The 17,643-nt window shown below is 45.0% G+C and overlaps 1 protein-coding gene across 6 annotated transcripts in view; it reads right to left on the reverse strand.

The window, feature by feature from the left end:
* The window catches only part of ABCC4 (ATP binding cassette subfamily C member 4), a 280,796-nt gene that overhangs the window by 144,538 nt on the left and 118,615 nt on the right, over nucleotides 1-17,643 (reverse strand). For all 6 annotated transcript variants that reach the window (XM_032277487.1, XM_032277483.1, XM_032277486.1 and 3 more), the window contains 3 exons: nucleotides 9,783-9,877; nucleotides 9,490-9,576; nucleotides 947-1,043 (listed from right to left, as the gene is read on the reverse strand). In XM_032277487.1, coding sequence (XP_032133378.1) covers nucleotides 947-1,043; nucleotides 9,490-9,576; nucleotides 9,783-9,877 — 279 coding nt within the window. The remainder of the gene's footprint in view (nucleotides 1-946; nucleotides 1,044-9,489; nucleotides 9,577-9,782; nucleotides 9,878-17,643) is intronic.

Consider the following 17,643-nt stretch of genomic DNA (forward strand, 5'->3'; position numbering starts at 1 on the left):
CGCCCCCAGGTGACTGCATGGTCAGCACCTTCACATCACTCAAGTCCCAGCAAGGCAACCTCACCCCTCCATCTCCTTCCTTGCATCCATCTCCAGGAAGAATGGCAGCCTGACAATGGCAAGCACATTGTCTTACTTACATCTATACCGGCTCCCGTACATATCAGGCAGTCAAAAATTCCTGTGCAGTGACACTAGCCACTGGCTATTCCAGGAACGTGGGTGCTGTAATTAGGGGATGCTCTGTTATCCAACTGTGTTTCTGCTATTATTATTTTATTTTATTTATTTATTTTGAGACAGAGTCTCGCTCTGTCACCCAGGCTGGAGTGCAATGGCGTGATCTTGGCACACTACAACCTCCACCTCCCAGGTTCAAGTGATTCTCTTCCTCAGCCTTCCCAGCAGCTGGGACTACAGGCATAAGCCACCATGCCCAGCTAATTTTTTATATTTTTAACTAGAGATGGGGTTTCACCATGTTGGACAGGCTGGTCTCAAACTCCTGACCTCAGGTGATCCGCCTGCCTCAGCCTCCCAAAGTGCTGGAATTACAGGCGTGAGCCACCGCGCTCAGCCGTTTCTGCTATTCATAGAAGAGGATCTTTAGGCAAACTATGCATGAAAATCAGGCAAACCGGTCTTAGTATCTGTAATTTCCAAATAATATAATTTGAATGAAGTCATGGAAGAAGTAAACAAAAAGTTCTAAGTTAAAATAACATCACTATCTTTAACAATATAGTAACCGTGAGGTAGCAATTTTATATACTTTATGGTAATAAGGTTTGGCATGTCATAGTGACATTTCTACAAGTCTTTTGAGTTAATACTCAAAAATATGAATCCCACTCTGAGAATAAAGGTACATGAAATGGAGGAAGAAGAATGGGATTCAACACACCTGAGTACTTGCAATTTCGGGAGACCTTTAGAAACTACTTACATCTTTCAATATCAGAATCTGACTTGCAGCTTTGAGGTACTGCAACTGATGCGTCACTAAAATTGTGATCTTCTCATGCAAAGTTTGACAAATACACCTATAAATGTAAAAGGCACAGGGTGAAAAAAACACATGAATAGGGGTGCTCCACATTGAAAAACATTCATTTAGAAACCATAGTCAGACAAAGACAGCACAGTAGTCAAAGATCTGAAGGTTAAATACAAACTAAACACAAATATAAACCAATACAACCTGCTAGGTCCTCAGAGCCTTGCTGTGAAGAAATCCTGAAAAGTAGTCTGGGAAAGAGGCAATGAGTGTAATTTTTTTTTCTAAAACTTAGTTTAATAGTTACATACTCCATGATGAAAAATGACTGAACAACAGGGAGATTCAAAAACATGACTTAACAAAAACACTAATTATTTTACTGCTGTGTAGAATTGCAGGGGAGAAAGAAAGATCGAGGTCATGTAACAATGTGGCATTTTTCTTTCCTTTTTTGGGGGTGTGGGGGATGGAGTCTGGCTCTGTCACCCAGGCTGGAGTGCAGTGGCACGATCTCGGCTCATTGCAACCTCCGCCTCCCAGGTTCAAGCAATTCTCCTGCCTCAGCCTCCCAAGTAGCTGGGACTACAGGCGCATACCACCATGCCTGGCTAATTTTCTGTATTTTAGTAGAGATGGGGTTTCACCGTGTTGCCCAGGCTGGTCGTGAACTCCTGAGCTCAGGCAATCTGCACACCTCGGCCTCCAAGGTGCTAGGATTACAGGCGTGAGCCACCGCGCCCAGCCAATGATGGGGCATTTTTCTTAGATAGTTTCTTAGGTAATAATTTATAAGATACATATTAACACCCCCCACCGAAAGGCTTAGGTTCTTGGTAACCTTTGCCAGAGTGCATTTTCCAGACTCTTCTTCCCAAATAATACTAGATAGGAAAACGAATGCTAGTGACGCATGACCCTCCTCAGTATTCCTGGCCTCATCCAGGACGCACAACTTCTCTCATTAGTCCTAAACAGTCTGAATAAGAAAGTGAAAGAACAGAATCCAAACAGTCCAAACCATGTGGCTCAAAAGATAAGACCCACCTCATCTTCAACCGTCGTTTTCTGGGGTTGTTTTCTACAGTACCCCCCAAAGTTCTCCCACATTGTAAACATAGCACCCTCGGAGCTCAGTCCAGCCTCCAACCCACAAGGGTCTGCAGTGTTTCCAAGTAACCGAGGCGCCCCGTATGGAGCCTGAGGACCACAGGCAGGGCTCCTACCATCCCTGCTTTGTTCCCAAGTCCTTGCATAGAGCTTTCATCTGCAACACGGCAATGGCACAACCTGTTAAGGTGGGTCAGAGCCAGAGTTCTGGAGAAACAGTCTGGAGTTCAAATCCCTGCTCTACCTCTTACTGGCCTGACAATGTTGGTGAGTTACTTAACCTCGTTGAACTCATAAACACATTCTAAGAAATAAAAGCATGGGCTAGGCACAGTGGCTTACGCCTGCAAACCCTGAACTTTAGGAGGCCAAGGAAGGTGGATAGCTTTAGTTTAGGAGATCAAGACCAGCCTGAGCAATATAGTGAAACCCCATTGCTATAAAAAAAATACAAAACAACAAAAAAATTAGCCGGGTGTGGTGGTGCACACCTGTAGTCCCAGCTACAAGGGAGGCTAAGGTGGGAGGATCACTTGAGCCCAGGAGGTTGATGCTGCAGTGAGCTGTGATCAGGCCACTGTACTCTAGCCTGGTTGACAGAGTGACACCCTGTCTCAAAAAGAAAAAAAAATGAATAAATAAATAAATAAAAGCATTAAACTGTAACAATGGCCCAGAACATAACTCATGCTTAGTTAAGTATTAGGCCGGCTCTCCAATCTTCCCTTTAACCCACATGCAGCCATTTACTTCTAGAAATTCAGGATTGAGAAGTCAGAAGCAGGTATTTTAGAGACAGAGCCTGTGCAGAACCACAATTCCAGACTGCAGATATGGAAACTAACACTTCATCCTTGACATCCAAAGGGATTAATTTTTCCCCTTTCACGTATCTTAGTTTGGCTAATTTTTCCCCTTTCACATGTCTTAGGTTTGGCTTATTTTAAACCCATGTTTCTCAACCTGGTATATCCCTCTTCAGGTTTAGTACCTAAAGCTTTTAATGAAACTGTTTCCCTTTATTTCGAAATTGCCTGCCATTAATCCCTTTATATACATACGTAAACGGAGATGTTAACAATCAAATCTGATGGGGTGCTATTCCCATCCAGTTACAGCCACCTCAAAGGTTTCAAAATGTTTTTGTCCTAACATATTCCATTGTAGATAAGATAATATAAATGATTACACTAATATTGTAATTGATGGCTTGAAATTTTTTCTAAATTATTCTTATGCAAATCTCAAAAAATACTTTCCAAATTTTTAAGAGTAAAAGTCTTCCAGTCATGCCATAAAACAAACAAATAATAAGCGATTGATTTAGCAACAAGCTATTTAACTCTTATCCTATATAAAGACTACATTAAGAGGCCAGGCACAGGGGCTGACGCCTATAATTCCAGCACTTTGGGAGGCTGAGGCAGATGGATCACTTGGGGCCAGGAGTTCAAGACCAGCCTGGTCAACATGGTGAAATACTGTCTCTACTGCAAATACAAAAATTAGCTGGATGTGGTGGCGCATGCCTGTAATCCCAGCTACTCAAGTGGCTAAGGCACAAGAATCGCTTGTACCCAGGAGGCCTGCAGTGATCTGAGATCATGCCACTGCACTCCAGCCTGGGTGACAGAGTGAGACTCTGTCTCAAAAAAAAAGGGCTGACATATACAATGTCAGAGGTGACACAGATGAGAAAAATACAGTCGGCTGGGTGCAGTGGCTCACACCTCTAATCCCAGTACTTTGGTAGGCCAAGGCAGGAGGACCTTTTGGGCCCAGGAGTCCAAGGCCAGTCTGAGCAGCACAGAGAGACCCCATGTCTACAAAAAACAGAAACTTAGCTGGGTGTGGTGGTGTGCAATTGTCGTCCCTGCTACTCAGAAGGATCACTTGAGCCCAGGAGGTAGAAGTTGCAGTGGGCCGTGATTGTGCCATTGCATTCCAGCGTGGGTAACAGAGCAAAACTCTGTTAAGAAAGGAAGGGAGGGAGGAAGAAAGAAAGAAAGAAAGGAAGAGAGGGAAGGAGGGTGGGAGGGAGAAAGAAAGGGAAGGAGGAAGGCACAGATACAGTCACTACCTTCATTTATTTGGTCAAGACACATTTGCTGAGCACTTATGATGTACCAAGGACTACTCTAAGTGCAAAGAATACATCTACTGGTCCAGCAAACGGACAACACCCTGCATCATGTAGGGGACACTCACTACACAAACATAGAAAATAAACTATCGTGTAGTAATGTAAACCATGAAGAGACAGCCAGGAGAAAGCTGTACTTTAGAGGGAGTGGCGAGGAAAGGCCTCTCTGCAAGGAGGTGATGTATGAGTCACGAGAATATCTGGGGGAGGCATTCCTGGCAGATACAGCAGATGCAATGGTCCTGGGGCACCAGTGCACTGTGCAAAGGTGCCTTTGTGCATTCACAGTCTAGCGCGGGGGCTGGGGAAGGACACATAGGTGGATCAAGGGCAGCACTGAGGGTTGTGGACAGACCGCGCCATGGCCAACGTGGAGCAGAAGAGAAAGGCAGGAGGTAAGATCTCTGTCTTTCATTTTTCTCTTTTGCCCAGGTGTACTATCCCAGCAGGAACAATGCCCTTACAGACAGGCAGACCTGAGAAAGTCATGTCTCCTTCCAGGCACCCCACAGAAGTCTGCATGGCTGGAGGACCAGGCTTGCCTGGGCAAGGGCTGGAAAGGTGAATGGGGTGGACAGCAAAGGGCCATTTGCCATTCGAGGACTTAGAATGTAGCTTAAAAGTACGGGAGTCCCAGGAGGAGCTGAAACAGGGAGGGTGAACTAGGGCTGTGCCTGCATGTTACTGGCCCTCGCCGAACTCCTACCGAACCCTCAGCACGAACGTATTAGGAGGTGAGGCCCATTTCATGAGAGTCTGCCAACACGAATGGTATTAGTAAAAGGGGCCAGCCCAGGGAAGCTGCCAGACCCCTTCCACCACCTGAGGACACAGTGAGAAGACAGCCATCTATGAACCAGAGCGTGAACCCTCTCCAGACACCAAAACTGCTGGCGCCTTGATCTGGGATCTTGGCCTCTAGAAGTGTAGAAACCATTTTCTGTTGTTTATATGGAGTAACTAGTTTATGCTATTTTGAATGAGCGGCCTGAATGGACTGAGACAAATAGGTAGGCCACAGTTTGGGAACTGATTAGGAGACTCAAAGAGGCAGGGGTCTGAATCTGAGGCTTTCTAGAATACAAGCACATCTATGGCAGGCAGCAAATCAGATTAGCATCCCTTCATCTAAGTGCCCCTCACTTTTGTATGCGATAAAATCCACCTCATGTTTGCAACATATCATGTAAAACACAACTCTTCACAACTCTCGATAGATATTCATGATTAAAGTAAAACTGTTAATGGCAAATGGAAGTGTAATTCATTCACTTTTAATACAAAACGCTTTACATTTCTAAGCTTCAACACAACCGCCATCTTTCATAGCATATTGTTCGATCCAATTTTCTAAATCGTTGAGAACATTCTCCAGTTGCTGCTGAATGATTTCCTAAATTGCATTCGTGCTCCCTGCCCTAAGTTTCCCCAAAGAATGTGATTCTGATTAGCAAACAACAATTTTAACAAGCTTGCTTCTAACAAGTGTATATCCAAAGTCATTAAACCTTAAAGGTGCAAGAGGACTTTATAAATACCTCCCGTGTTCAAAGGAAAATCTGGGAGAGCTTGTGCGATATGCACACTGATACTCAGCAATGAAAATATCTTTCTCCTTCCCTGCCGGTGACTCTAAAACAGTGTCCCACCGGGAATTGTTGTTTGAGTGATAGAGAACTAGTGGGGACTCACTTAGGACTCAAGCAAGTCACAGAGGCCCTTCTCGACCAAATAGAAAATTCATCAAGGCAAAATGAGGAGGGAGCAGGACACGAGGCTCCGATCAGAGTGTGGGGGCAGCACCAAGCGCCAGCTGATCCCGTGCTCTGCATTCAGAAAGATTCAATGCTTCCATCCACATGTTTTTGGTTGTGGAAAAACAGACATGATGTAACATTTACCGTTTATACCTTTTTTTTTTTTTTTGGTATATTAAAGTTTCACTCTTGTTACCCAGGTTGGAGTGCAATGGTGCGATCTCAGCTCACTGCAACCTCTACCTCCCGGGTTCAAGCGATTCTCCTGCCTCAGCCTCCCGAGTAGCTGGGATTACAGGCATGAGCCATCGGGCCTGGCTAATTTTGTATTTTAGTAGAGACAGGTTTTCTCCATGTTGGTCAGGCTGGTCTCAAATCCCCGACCTGAGGTGATCCGCCTGCCTCGGCCTCCCAAAGTGCTGGGATTACAGACGTGAGCCACCATGCCCAGACCATTTATACCATTTTTAAATGGACAGCTTGGTCGTACTAAGTACATTCACACTGTTGTGCAAACATCACCACCATCCACATCTACTTCTTCATCATCACACACCAGGTACATTTTGCATAAGCACTCTGGTGGGGAAATATGCAGGAACCCACACAGAGCACCATGCTCGGTGGATGACTTCATGTCCAAACCCCTGAAATGCAGAGCCCAGAGATGAGTTATTCTCACACAGCCAACTCCGCCTGAATCTCTCTCTACTTTGCTATCCAAGAACTGTTATGGACTGAACCATGTTCCCCTCAAAGTTCATATGTTCCAGCCATCACCACAGCACCTTAGAATTTAGACACAGGACCTTTATTTTTTTTTTACTTTTGAGATGGAATCTCGCTCTTGTCACCCAGGCTGGAGTGCAATGGCGCGATCTTGTCTCACTGCAATTCTCCCTCTCCTGGGTTCAACCGATTATCCTGTCTCAGCCTCCTGAGTAGAGGGGATTACAGGTGCCCCGCTCCACGCCCGGCTGATGTTTGTATTTTTAGTAGAGATGGGGTTTCACCACATTGGCCAGGCTGGTCTCGAACTCCTAACCTCAGGTGATCTGCCTGCCTCGGCCTCCCAAAGTGCTAGCATTACAGACATGAACCCCAGTGCCAGGCCGACACAGGACCTTTAGAGAGGCAATGACGCTAAAATGAGGCCATGAGGGTGGGCCCTGCTCCACTCTGACTGGTGTCTTTTCAGGAAGAGGAGGTTTGGACGCAGATACATAAGGAGGAAAGGGCGAGAGGGCGGCCATCAGCATGCCAGCAAAGCCCTCGGGAGAAGCCGCATCTGCAGACGCCTTGATCTCGCACGTGCAGCTTCCAGAACTGTGTGACACAACCTGCCGCTGTGTAAGCTCTCCCGGCCTGTGGCGTTTTGTGAGAGCAGCCCTGGCTGGCCAACATAGGACTCCCAGCGAGCAGGTCCAAACAGCTTTCTCTCACGGTCCCTTCTCTATCCCCCGCCAGAGGAACAGGGGCCTGGCTGCTGTCCTTCCCACAGGCTCACTTCTCCCCGTCTCCACACCTCTGTGTCTACTATTTCTTTATCCTACTCTCAGCCCCTACAAACCCTTACCTGCCTGCAGGACACAGGCTATTCCAGCCAAGCCCGGCCCTCCATGACCTTTCCAACCTCAGCTGCCCACTGCTTCCATTTAAAATAATTGATTGTCCTAAGCCAGGCGCACTCATACCAGTAACCCCAGCACTCCAGGAAGCCAAGGGGGATGGATCCCTTGAGCCCAGGAGTTCGAGACCAGCCTGGACAACATGGCGAAGCCCCCTCCCTTCAAAAAACGCAAAATGAGCTGGGCATGGTGATGTGAGCCTATAGTCACAGCTACCCGGCAGGTGGAGGCAGGAGAATCCCTTGAGCCCAGGAGGTCAAGGCTGCAGTGAGCTGGGTAATACAGCGAGACCCTATTTCCAAAAAAAAAAAATAATAATACAATAGGTTGTCCTATATTGAAATCCCCTAAGCCTTGGGGTCTGCTGAACTTTTCCCATGCACTTAGTCTTGAATCCGTGCAGAGACAATTCTTTATGGGCAAGAATGAGATCTGAACTTGTCTCTCTCTCGCTCACTCAGCCCAGCATGGATGCTTATCTTCTCCACGGCTGACTGCCCTCTTTTGCAAGCAAAGACGTTCTATGCAGTAACACCTGCAGCAGCAGCTACCTCAGTGTGCCCAGAAGGGCTACAATGAGTGGGAAAGGCTCATTGGCCTTAACAAGGCACACAACAGGAAGCTGGCTATGGGGCAGATGTGGGTGCTGCTTTAACAAAACTGGTTCACAATGCTTTCGAAAAGGCCAGTCTAGACTACATAGGAAGTGTCCGTCGGCACACATGAGGTTACAGAATGCACAGAAAAGATTCCTACCTCCATGGCTCAGTGTCTACGCAAAAGCCAAAGAAAGCAAATCCTAGAAACACCACATAAGAGTTGGGAGGGAAGCCAGATTCTAGGCAACTAGTTTCAAAGGCAGACCAGGCCTACATGTCTGCAGGTCTTAAGTGTTCAGTCTGGTAAGAATCCATGAAGCAATTAGATTCTTGAAACCACAGTATACGATGGAACAAATATTTATTAAATTCTAGATTTTACTAGTAGGTTATCTTTAAACTGATAGATTAATATGCAAAGAGCAACAAAGCCTTGCCAAGAAAGCCTTATGTTGGTCCCAAGGACCTCACTTCTGTTTTTGTTTGTTTGTTTGAGATGGAGTCTCGCCCTGTCACCAGGCTGGGGTGCAGTGGCACAATCTTGGCTCACTGCAACCTCCACCTCCTGGGTTCAAGCAATCCCCCTGCTTCAGCCTCCCGAATAGCTGGGACAACAGGTGCATGCCATCACGTCCGGCTGGTTTTTTTGTATTTTAGTAGAGACAGGGTTTCACCATGTTGGCCAGAATGGTCTCGATCTACTGACCTCGTAATTCGCCCGACTCGGCCTCCCAAAGTGCTAGGGTTACAGGCGTGAGCCACCACGCCCAGCCCCAAGGGCCTCACTTCCAACTTGTCATAGATCAGTGATGGAGGGCCAGAGCCGAAAGACAAGGCCCAGGTTGCCAAGTGCCACCCTTCCACTGACAAATGGCACACCGTCTTTCCTATCTCCAGGGCCTGGTCCAGCAGCAGTTTCTTGGTTATCAGCTGTAACTACTAACTAGTCGGGGAAAACTTAAAAAATTTCTGTTTCTCAACTCCCTAAAACATTTTATATTTATTTATATATATATATATATATATATATATATATATATATATATATATACAGTCCACTCACTGCAACACACTGAAATCACCTTTTCCTACCTCGATCTTGTATTTATGCAAAATTTCTCTAAAATGGATCTTCAGGGAAGCAGGGGACAGTGGAGGGACAACAGAGCAGGACACGCTGAAAGCCACAAAGGCTTTCCTGAGCCAACTCGAAATGGCTCTGGGAAAGCAGAAATGACTTAAGACACAAACTCACAACTCGAACAGGTGCCTGCTAACTTCCGCATCTACTGCGCTGAGAGGATCGTCCAGGAGATAGATGTCAGCGTCTTGATACACTGCTCTAGAAAATATAAAGAGATGTCAGACTGTCACCTAGGATCATGAAAACTTTCAACAACTGGATATTAATTCAAGTGCTAATGGAATAATCCAAGAAGGTGCTTCACACAGGACCCAATACACAGTAAGCGGGCCCTACGTGTTCACCACCACCAGAAGTAGCAGCACAAAAGACACCTGCATGGTGGCTGCTGGAACGCAACTTACCTTGCAAGGTTGACCCGCGCTTTCTGCCCTCCACTCAGTGTGGTTCCCCGGTCTCCTATCACGGTCAGATCGCCATCCTCCAACAGCTGTAAATCCTATATGGACAAAGGAAAGAAGGAGGGAAAAAGACTTAAACACGATCTCCCTCTGTTATCCTAAACTTTGGACATGAGTGCTTCAGAAATATACATGTATTTGATCAACAGCAATGGATATATTTCACAGTAACTAAATTGTAACTTTGAACCTATGCAATACACTGTCCGGGCAAGTTATCTATTATAATGCTGTAGTTTTTCATAGCATTTAGGCACTGAGCCATTTTAACAGAAATTTTTTGAGTACCAACTCCATGTGAATTCGGCAGTGAAAGAGTTTCCACAGTGAGTGACCTGACAATAAAAGATTGACACAAATGCAAGAGGTGATAAGTGCTAAGAAGGAAAAGCAAGCTGGCTTAGGGAGACAGAAAGTGACAGAGGGAAAGTCCACTTTATACAGGGAGGTTGGCAAGGGCTCTGACCGAGGGGGTCTGAGCAGAGACGAGTCAGCGGATGGAGTGGCTGGCACAGACTACAAGGAGAGTGCTCCACATAGAGGAATGAGCAAGTGCAAAAGCCACGGGGCAATGCATGCCTGGGGTCTTCACAGAAGAGCAGCACAGAGGCCACCAGAACTGTGAGCGCAAGACAGTGGCAGGGGAAGGCAGAGACAGAGGCAAGAGGGGCCAAGGTCTCACACCCAGGGAAACAGGAGGAAGGACAAGATCAAGGCAATAATCAAGACAAGAAACAACAGTAGCTTGGACCAGAGTGGGGAGCGGAGAAGTGAATGTAAGTGGTCACGTGCTGAACACATTTTGAAGGTAGCACCCATAGGACCTGCTGATGACATGGGTGTGGGTTGTGATAGAAAAAGAGGCGGGCTGCATTGGTTTTGTTATAAGACGAGGGAAGAACAGGGTTAGCATTTACTGCGCTGGGGGAAATGAGGGGTGCAGATTTAAGAGGTAAAATCAAGAGCTTGATTATGGCCAAACTGAAATGCTGACCGGCAATCGTGACTTGCTGCTGGATAAGCGAGTCTAGAGGTCTGTGCTAGAGACCCAACTGTGAGGGCTGGCAGCATAAAGCCATGGGACTTTTTAAGGAAAAGCTGTGTCTTCATGAGCCATTTTGCTGACTTTTGCCTCAGCTTTCCATTCTCAGAGAAGAATGTCTTCACGGTGATGCTTAAGGCACCACAATAGGCTGACAGACAAAACCATGCAAAAAATAAGAGCAGAAAGAGCAGCCTGGCCAGGAAAAGCCAAAGGGAAAGGAGCAGAGTGCCCATGAAACATAGCACAGATTGGCTGCAATGAGTACTCTAGTTCCATGCAAGAACCCCCCACCCCCAAAAAAATAAAGCTAATAAGGATAACAAGTTTTACTTGAGAATCTAGCCAAAGTTATATATAAAAATTATTTAAGAAGTTGCCAAAGCATAGTATTTTTTTTAAAAAATGACAAGAACATCCCTGAAAATAACAGGATAATGATCAGCTTTAAGTGACATGACATTATATTAGAAATCTTCACTTGGATGGCCTATAATTATCACTAGACAGATCCTGGCATAGACAAAGTGTGGAGAAGACTGCTGGGTGTTGATTGAACTCAATAAGCATCAACCCAGGATGGTACAGAGATGGCCTTCTTACAGATCAAGGTGTCCTTTCCTTGTCTCTACTCTGACAAAGCCAGGGAGACAAAGCAAATGGCACATTGCAATCTCCATGACAAGCAAGTCCATTGACCTCCCTAACTTATCATTTTCTTTCTTTATATATGTCCTGGAGAAACAAGAATTAATAAACTCATAGAATGCCAGAAGAATCTAAAGTAAGTGTATAAACTCTGTAAGTGAAAAAAGGATCTGAGTTCATTCTCATTTGCTATTGATGACCGTGACATATTTTCTGATCAAACCAACCCCATTCATAATATGAATCCCACTAAATAAAGTACAACTCAAAATGGAAAAAAGATAGTATCGCCATTGGAACTCACTCCCTGGCAGCCCACAAAGACACACAGGAGTCCCCTAGTACTCCAATCTGAACCAGATTACATCAAATGACAGGTGGTAAGTGCCCCGTTATGAAAATTCATTATTTCATATTGTCTCTTTGTTGAGCTCAGAAGTTAATACTATCTCTTCCTTTCAGTTTTCAGAAAACGACAGTGCAGCAGGTGCAGTGGCTCACGCCTGTAATCCCAGCACTTTGGGAGGCTGAAGCGGGTGGATCACCTAAGGTCAGGAGTACGAGACCAGCCTGGCCAACACGGTAAAATCCCATCTCCCATCTCTACTAAAAACACAAAATTCACCAGATGTGGTGGTGCATGCCTGTAATCCCAGCTACCTGAGAGGCTGAGGCAGAAGAATCACTTGAACCCAGGAGGCGAAGGTTGCAGTGAGCCAAGATGGTGCCATTGCACTCCAGCCTGAGCAACAAGAGCGAAACTCCAACTCAAAAAAAAAAAAAAAAAAAAGACAATGCGCCAGTTAACACTATCTCTTCCTTTCGATTTTCATAAAAAGATAATGCACCATTTTAAGACTGGGTCCCAGCCTTCCATACAAACACAAACACACACTGTTTACTTGGCCTCATTTCATTGCTGATGGTCCTTAGAGAATGTGTTAAGTTTCTGTACCTTGATTTTACACTGTTTTGTTTTTGTTCTCAAAACAGCATCAAGTTGTAGCACCACAATCTTAGCCATTTTCTAGAAAAGGGACTTAAAATACCTGTCTCATTAAGTGCAGACAGGGAAGAGGAAATGAGCTCTCTCTCTCTGTAATAGCACTCTGAGTACTACAACGACCTTGAGTGTTTTTGAATGACCAAACTATTTATGGACGAGCCTTAGGTAGGGAAAATATTTCAAAGGATCTGAAGTGCAAACTGAGTCAGGCTGATTTCCTAACCATGATTTTCTGGTTTGGTTAAAGGGAAGGGGTTGAGCGGAAAGCAGAAGGGCTCCCAGTGGGAGGAAGGTATCTTATGAACCTTAGGTACCTCTCAGTAAAATTAACCCATTATTTAATCTACCACCACCTGTACTGAAACGCAGACACAGAAACTACAGAAAAACCATGACATGGCTATGTGGGTTTGACACCATCTAATCAAAATCCTAGCATGTGCACATCAACCATGGTGACACTGAAGGCAGAAGGACCACTGAGGACACTGTGGGGATGGTCACAGGGGCCAGGCCTGAGGCTACAGCACAAGAAGCAGGCTCCAGAGTCAGACAGCAGAGCTCTCCAGCTTCGGGCCACATTTTTGCTTCCATTTGGAATGGTCCTTCCTATCCCAGCTTATTCATATCCTATTCTTTCCAGGCCCAGCTCAAACTCTTCTATGAAACCAACCTGCATTCCCCCAGTCAGAAAACATCGCTCTCTCTACTAGGTTCCTAAAGCTTTGTTTCTATTTCTTAGGGAGGACCTGTCGTATTCCCCTTCATAATGTGTATGTGTGTACTCACCTTCCTGCTCCATGAGTCGGCTCCTAGACATAAGAGCTAGGCACCAGCCACTGTTCCTGAGGCCTCGTGCTATCTCCAATCTTCATGACAACTGCCAATAAGTACTGACCACACTTCACAGATGAGGGGACTGAGATGAAGGGAGAGCACCTGACTGGTCTGAGGACTCTCAGCTAACAAGGGAAGGTTAGAGTCTGAACCAAGCTCATCTCAGTTCACAGCCTGTTGCCCTTTCATATCAGGCTTCCCCGAGCACTTGCGAAAAGATACTTAAAGGCAATACTGAAACAACTCAGAACTTGAAGCCTCTCTATCCATACACAGCACTGTCAGTACATTTAGTCACCCTAGCTAGATTCATCTTATTGTACCTTTTGTACTCAGCTTAAAAAAAAAACAAGCCAGGCATGGTGCCTCACACCTGTAATCCCAGCACTTTGGGAGGCCAAGGCGGGCAGATCACCCAAGGCCAGGAGTTTTGAATTTGAGACCAGCTTGGCCAACACGGCGAAACCCCATGTCTACTAAAAATACAAAAATTAGCCAGGCGTGGTGGCATGCGCCTGTAGTCCCAACTACTCTGGAGGCTGTGGCAGAAGAATCACTTGAACTTGAGAGGCGAGGTTGCAGTGAGCTGAGATCATGCCACTGCACTCCAGCCTGGGAGACAGAGTGAGACAATATCAAAAAAAAAAAAAAAAAATGGAGACGGGGTCTGGCTATGTTGCCTAGGCTGGTCTCATACTCCTGGCCTCAAGAAATCCTCCCACCTCAGCCACCCAAAGTACTCAGATTACAGGCTGAGCCACCACACCTGGCCCTCAGCATTTATTTCCTATTATGTCACAAAGGAGTGAAATGACTCTCCCAACTGAGAGATTAAAAAAAAAAAAAGTATGACAACAGTTATTCTATGATTGTCAAGGCAATCTGAAAAGAAAATATCCAAGTTGGCAGGAATGTGGTAAATATGAGAAGAAACTCTAAGACTAAGATAGTGAGTGGGTGCCCCAAAGGGGTTTGTATATTCAAGCAAGCTATACAGAAAAACATTAAACTCAAATTTATCAATTCCATGCCTTTGGATACGCATCGCTGAAAAGTGCCGAAGGATTAAAAGAAAGTATGCAAAAGGTGACATAATATTAATACATTGCATCTGTTAGGGTAACAACATTTTTATTGTTGACCTATTTACTGTACTATGTATGGAAGAACCCCTACATAAGTATCACTTCAAACAATGGAAGCTGTATCCACAGACACATTCTTTCAAACTATGTCACATTTCATGTGATTTTATCCAAAATTGGTGGTTCTTATCATTAAGAACAAGGCCTGTTATGTTCCTAGTGATCAGAGGCTTTAAGTTCATGATCAAATTTTATCCTCACAATAGCCTTATGAGGTGAATAGTATTTTTATCTCTATTTTACAGATGAAGAAATTGAGGCTTTCTAAGGTTCAGACAATTAGCTAAAATTGCACACCTACTAAAGAGGAACTGAGTCTGAATCCCAGAGCCATCTGACCCCAGGGCCTCAGATTTTAACCACTACCCACTGAAGTATCTAACATTATTATGTTGTTTCCTGAGGTATGGCCTGTAACTTGCTATGATATCACTTTGAATAAGCAATTAGCCTAAAGCAACACTGCTAAACGTGAATTATTACTTCATATCTTATTATTTTATCTCAAAGTTGTTTTTAGCTCAATGAACTTACAAATTTATTTCAGCCGTATCTAGTACAAAACATCTAGTTGCGATCAATATATCTGAGAAATCTCGTTAGTTCCTATTTTTTCCTCTAGGATTTTTTTTTTTTTTTTTTGCGGGAGAGGGTGGCAGGGAGGGGAATGAGGAACTGTATAAAGCAAAATCTTTTCTTTATCTTAACTGATTTAGGGGAAAGGGCAATAGCTACCATTCACCAAAAACCTGGCATGTTTGCATTTTACAGACATTGCCTGCAGTCTTAACAATCCTGCTGTATCTCCTCCATTTAATAAGAAATGAAACAGAGGCAAACACCTGGACACACCCAGGACTGTTTCTGTCCAGCAGTTTTTGATTACACATGTAATCTCTGTACCTACGAGCCAAAATAATTCCAGGAAGCTGCTATTCTCTATGGCCATCTCATACCCACTGTTGATACAGGGATTTGAGAGGGAGTCAGCAGAGGATCTCGTAACTCATTAAGAGGATTCCTGGTTTCTTGCTGGTCCCCTGCTAAACAATCATAAATGGAAACCATCTCAGCCCATGTCCTTATTTTGCAGCAGAGACATCAAGGGCCCAAGGCAGGTAATGTGACATGTCCAAAGTGATACCGAGCTGGTCAGGCGTGGTGGCTCACACCTATAACGCCAGCACTTTGGAAAGTCAAAGCAGGTGGATCACTTGAGATCAGGGCTTCAAGAGCAGCTGGCCAACATAACAAAACCTATCTCTACTAAAAACAAAAAAGTTAGCCAGGCGTGGTGGTGCACACCTGTGATCCCAGTTACTCAGGAGGCTGAGGCAGGAGAATCACTGGAGCCTGGGAGGCAGAGGTTGCAATGAGCTTATATCACACCGCTAGACTCTGGCCTGGATGACAGAGCGAGACTCCAACTCAAAAACAAACACACAAAAAAGTGATAGTGAGCAAATGACAAAGCTGGATCAGCCTCCTGCTCCGTTCAACTTCTCCACCGGAGGCCCACCGTCCTGCTGAAGATGGATGGAACCATGCACAGAGGGCCAGCAGTTCGTGCTTACACACATCCAGGAAGGAACCAAGGAGTCACCATGCAGCCCAGCCCTGATGGGACCCCATCGCCACTGGAGTCTGCCTGCCACACAGAAGCCCTCAGGTGGCCGAAGCCTGGGACACTACCCGAGTTACTGGGCCAGTCTTCGAAGGTGGCTATGGAAGAGGCTGAATGGCAGCCACTGTCTCTAACCCCCGCTTCCTCTGAGAGCTTTTCTGACGTTGGAAGGAGGAAGGCAGGGCTGGGTGACCTGGGACCTGAAGTCTCACGTGGGTATCAGAAGCTGAACAGGTAAAATGAAAATGCCTGAAAACCATTTCGTCCCACATTCTACCTTTTTATCAATCACCCAATTTTTAAAATAGTTCTGCCTTATAAACATCCTCAACTGAGAGGTAGCCTGGCAGAGGGGAAAATGGAATCGGGAGCTGGGCGGATACGGATTTGAACCTGAACTGCACATGCTTAGGTGATTCATTTCATCTCTCCAACCCTCCACTTTACCAACCCTAAGCCACACTCAACTCCTAAAATGATAGTCTGCTATGGAAAAAATCATTCTTAAATTCTAGAGTTTACTAGTAGGTTATTTTTAAACTGACAGATTAATATGCAAAGAGCAACAAAGCCTCCCCAAGAAAGCCATATATTAGTCCCAAGGACCTCACTTCTAACTTGTCATAGATCAGTGATGGAGGGCCAGAGCTGAAAGACAAGGCCGAGGTTGCCAGGTGCCACCCTTCCACTGACAAATGGCACACTGTCTTTCCTATCTCCGGAACCTGGTCCAGCAGCAGTTTCCTGGTTATCAGCTGTAACTACTAGTCGGGGAAAACTTGCAAAATTTGCCATCTGTTTCTCAACTCCCTAAAACGTTTTATATATGTATATATTCCACTCACTGCAACACACTGAAATCTCCTTGTATATTCTCCTACCTTGACCTTGTAATTCTGCAAAATTTCTCTAAAATGGACCTCTGGGGAAGCAGGGGACAGTGAGGGGACACCAGAGCAGGACAAGCTGAAGTATAGCCATTATTTTAGGGAAATGTTAGCAATTTTGTACCAACTTTGAATAAAATGAAACTTTTGCTTTAAAAAACGAGGATAGCAATATCAAAAAATTAAACGAGAATAGCAATACCAAAGGCACTGGGAAATCATGGCAACAGATTAAAACTTCATATGCCTTTGTGTGCGCATATGTGTGTGAGAGAAAAAACATTCACACCTGGTGGAATCTGAGTAACTAGGAGCTTGCCTTAGCCTATCTTTTCCTATACAGCATATACTATTCAATAAAAATCTAGCTCATTAGTGCTAATTTAATGTGACTTCTGAAAATGCATCATCACTCATTAATAGCCCAGAAGGAAGAAACAGCCCATTAAACAAGCAATGATGTTTCTGTCCAAATCACCAGCAACTCCTACTCACCTGATTGATAGAATCTATGATATTCACGCCATTGTTCAAGCAAAATTACTCATTCCTTGCAAACCTGGCTGGAAGCCTTCTGCATCACAACTGTGACAGTCTGTGGTGGCCTTTTTCCAG

Source organism: Sapajus apella, unplaced genomic scaffold, assembly GCF_009761245.1.
Source record: "Sapajus apella isolate SASKATOON/1434 unplaced genomic scaffold, GSC_monkey_1.0 scaffold9, whole genome shotgun sequence".
In the NCBI taxonomy this organism is placed as follows: Eukaryota; Metazoa; Chordata; class Mammalia; order Primates; family Cebidae; genus Sapajus; species Sapajus apella.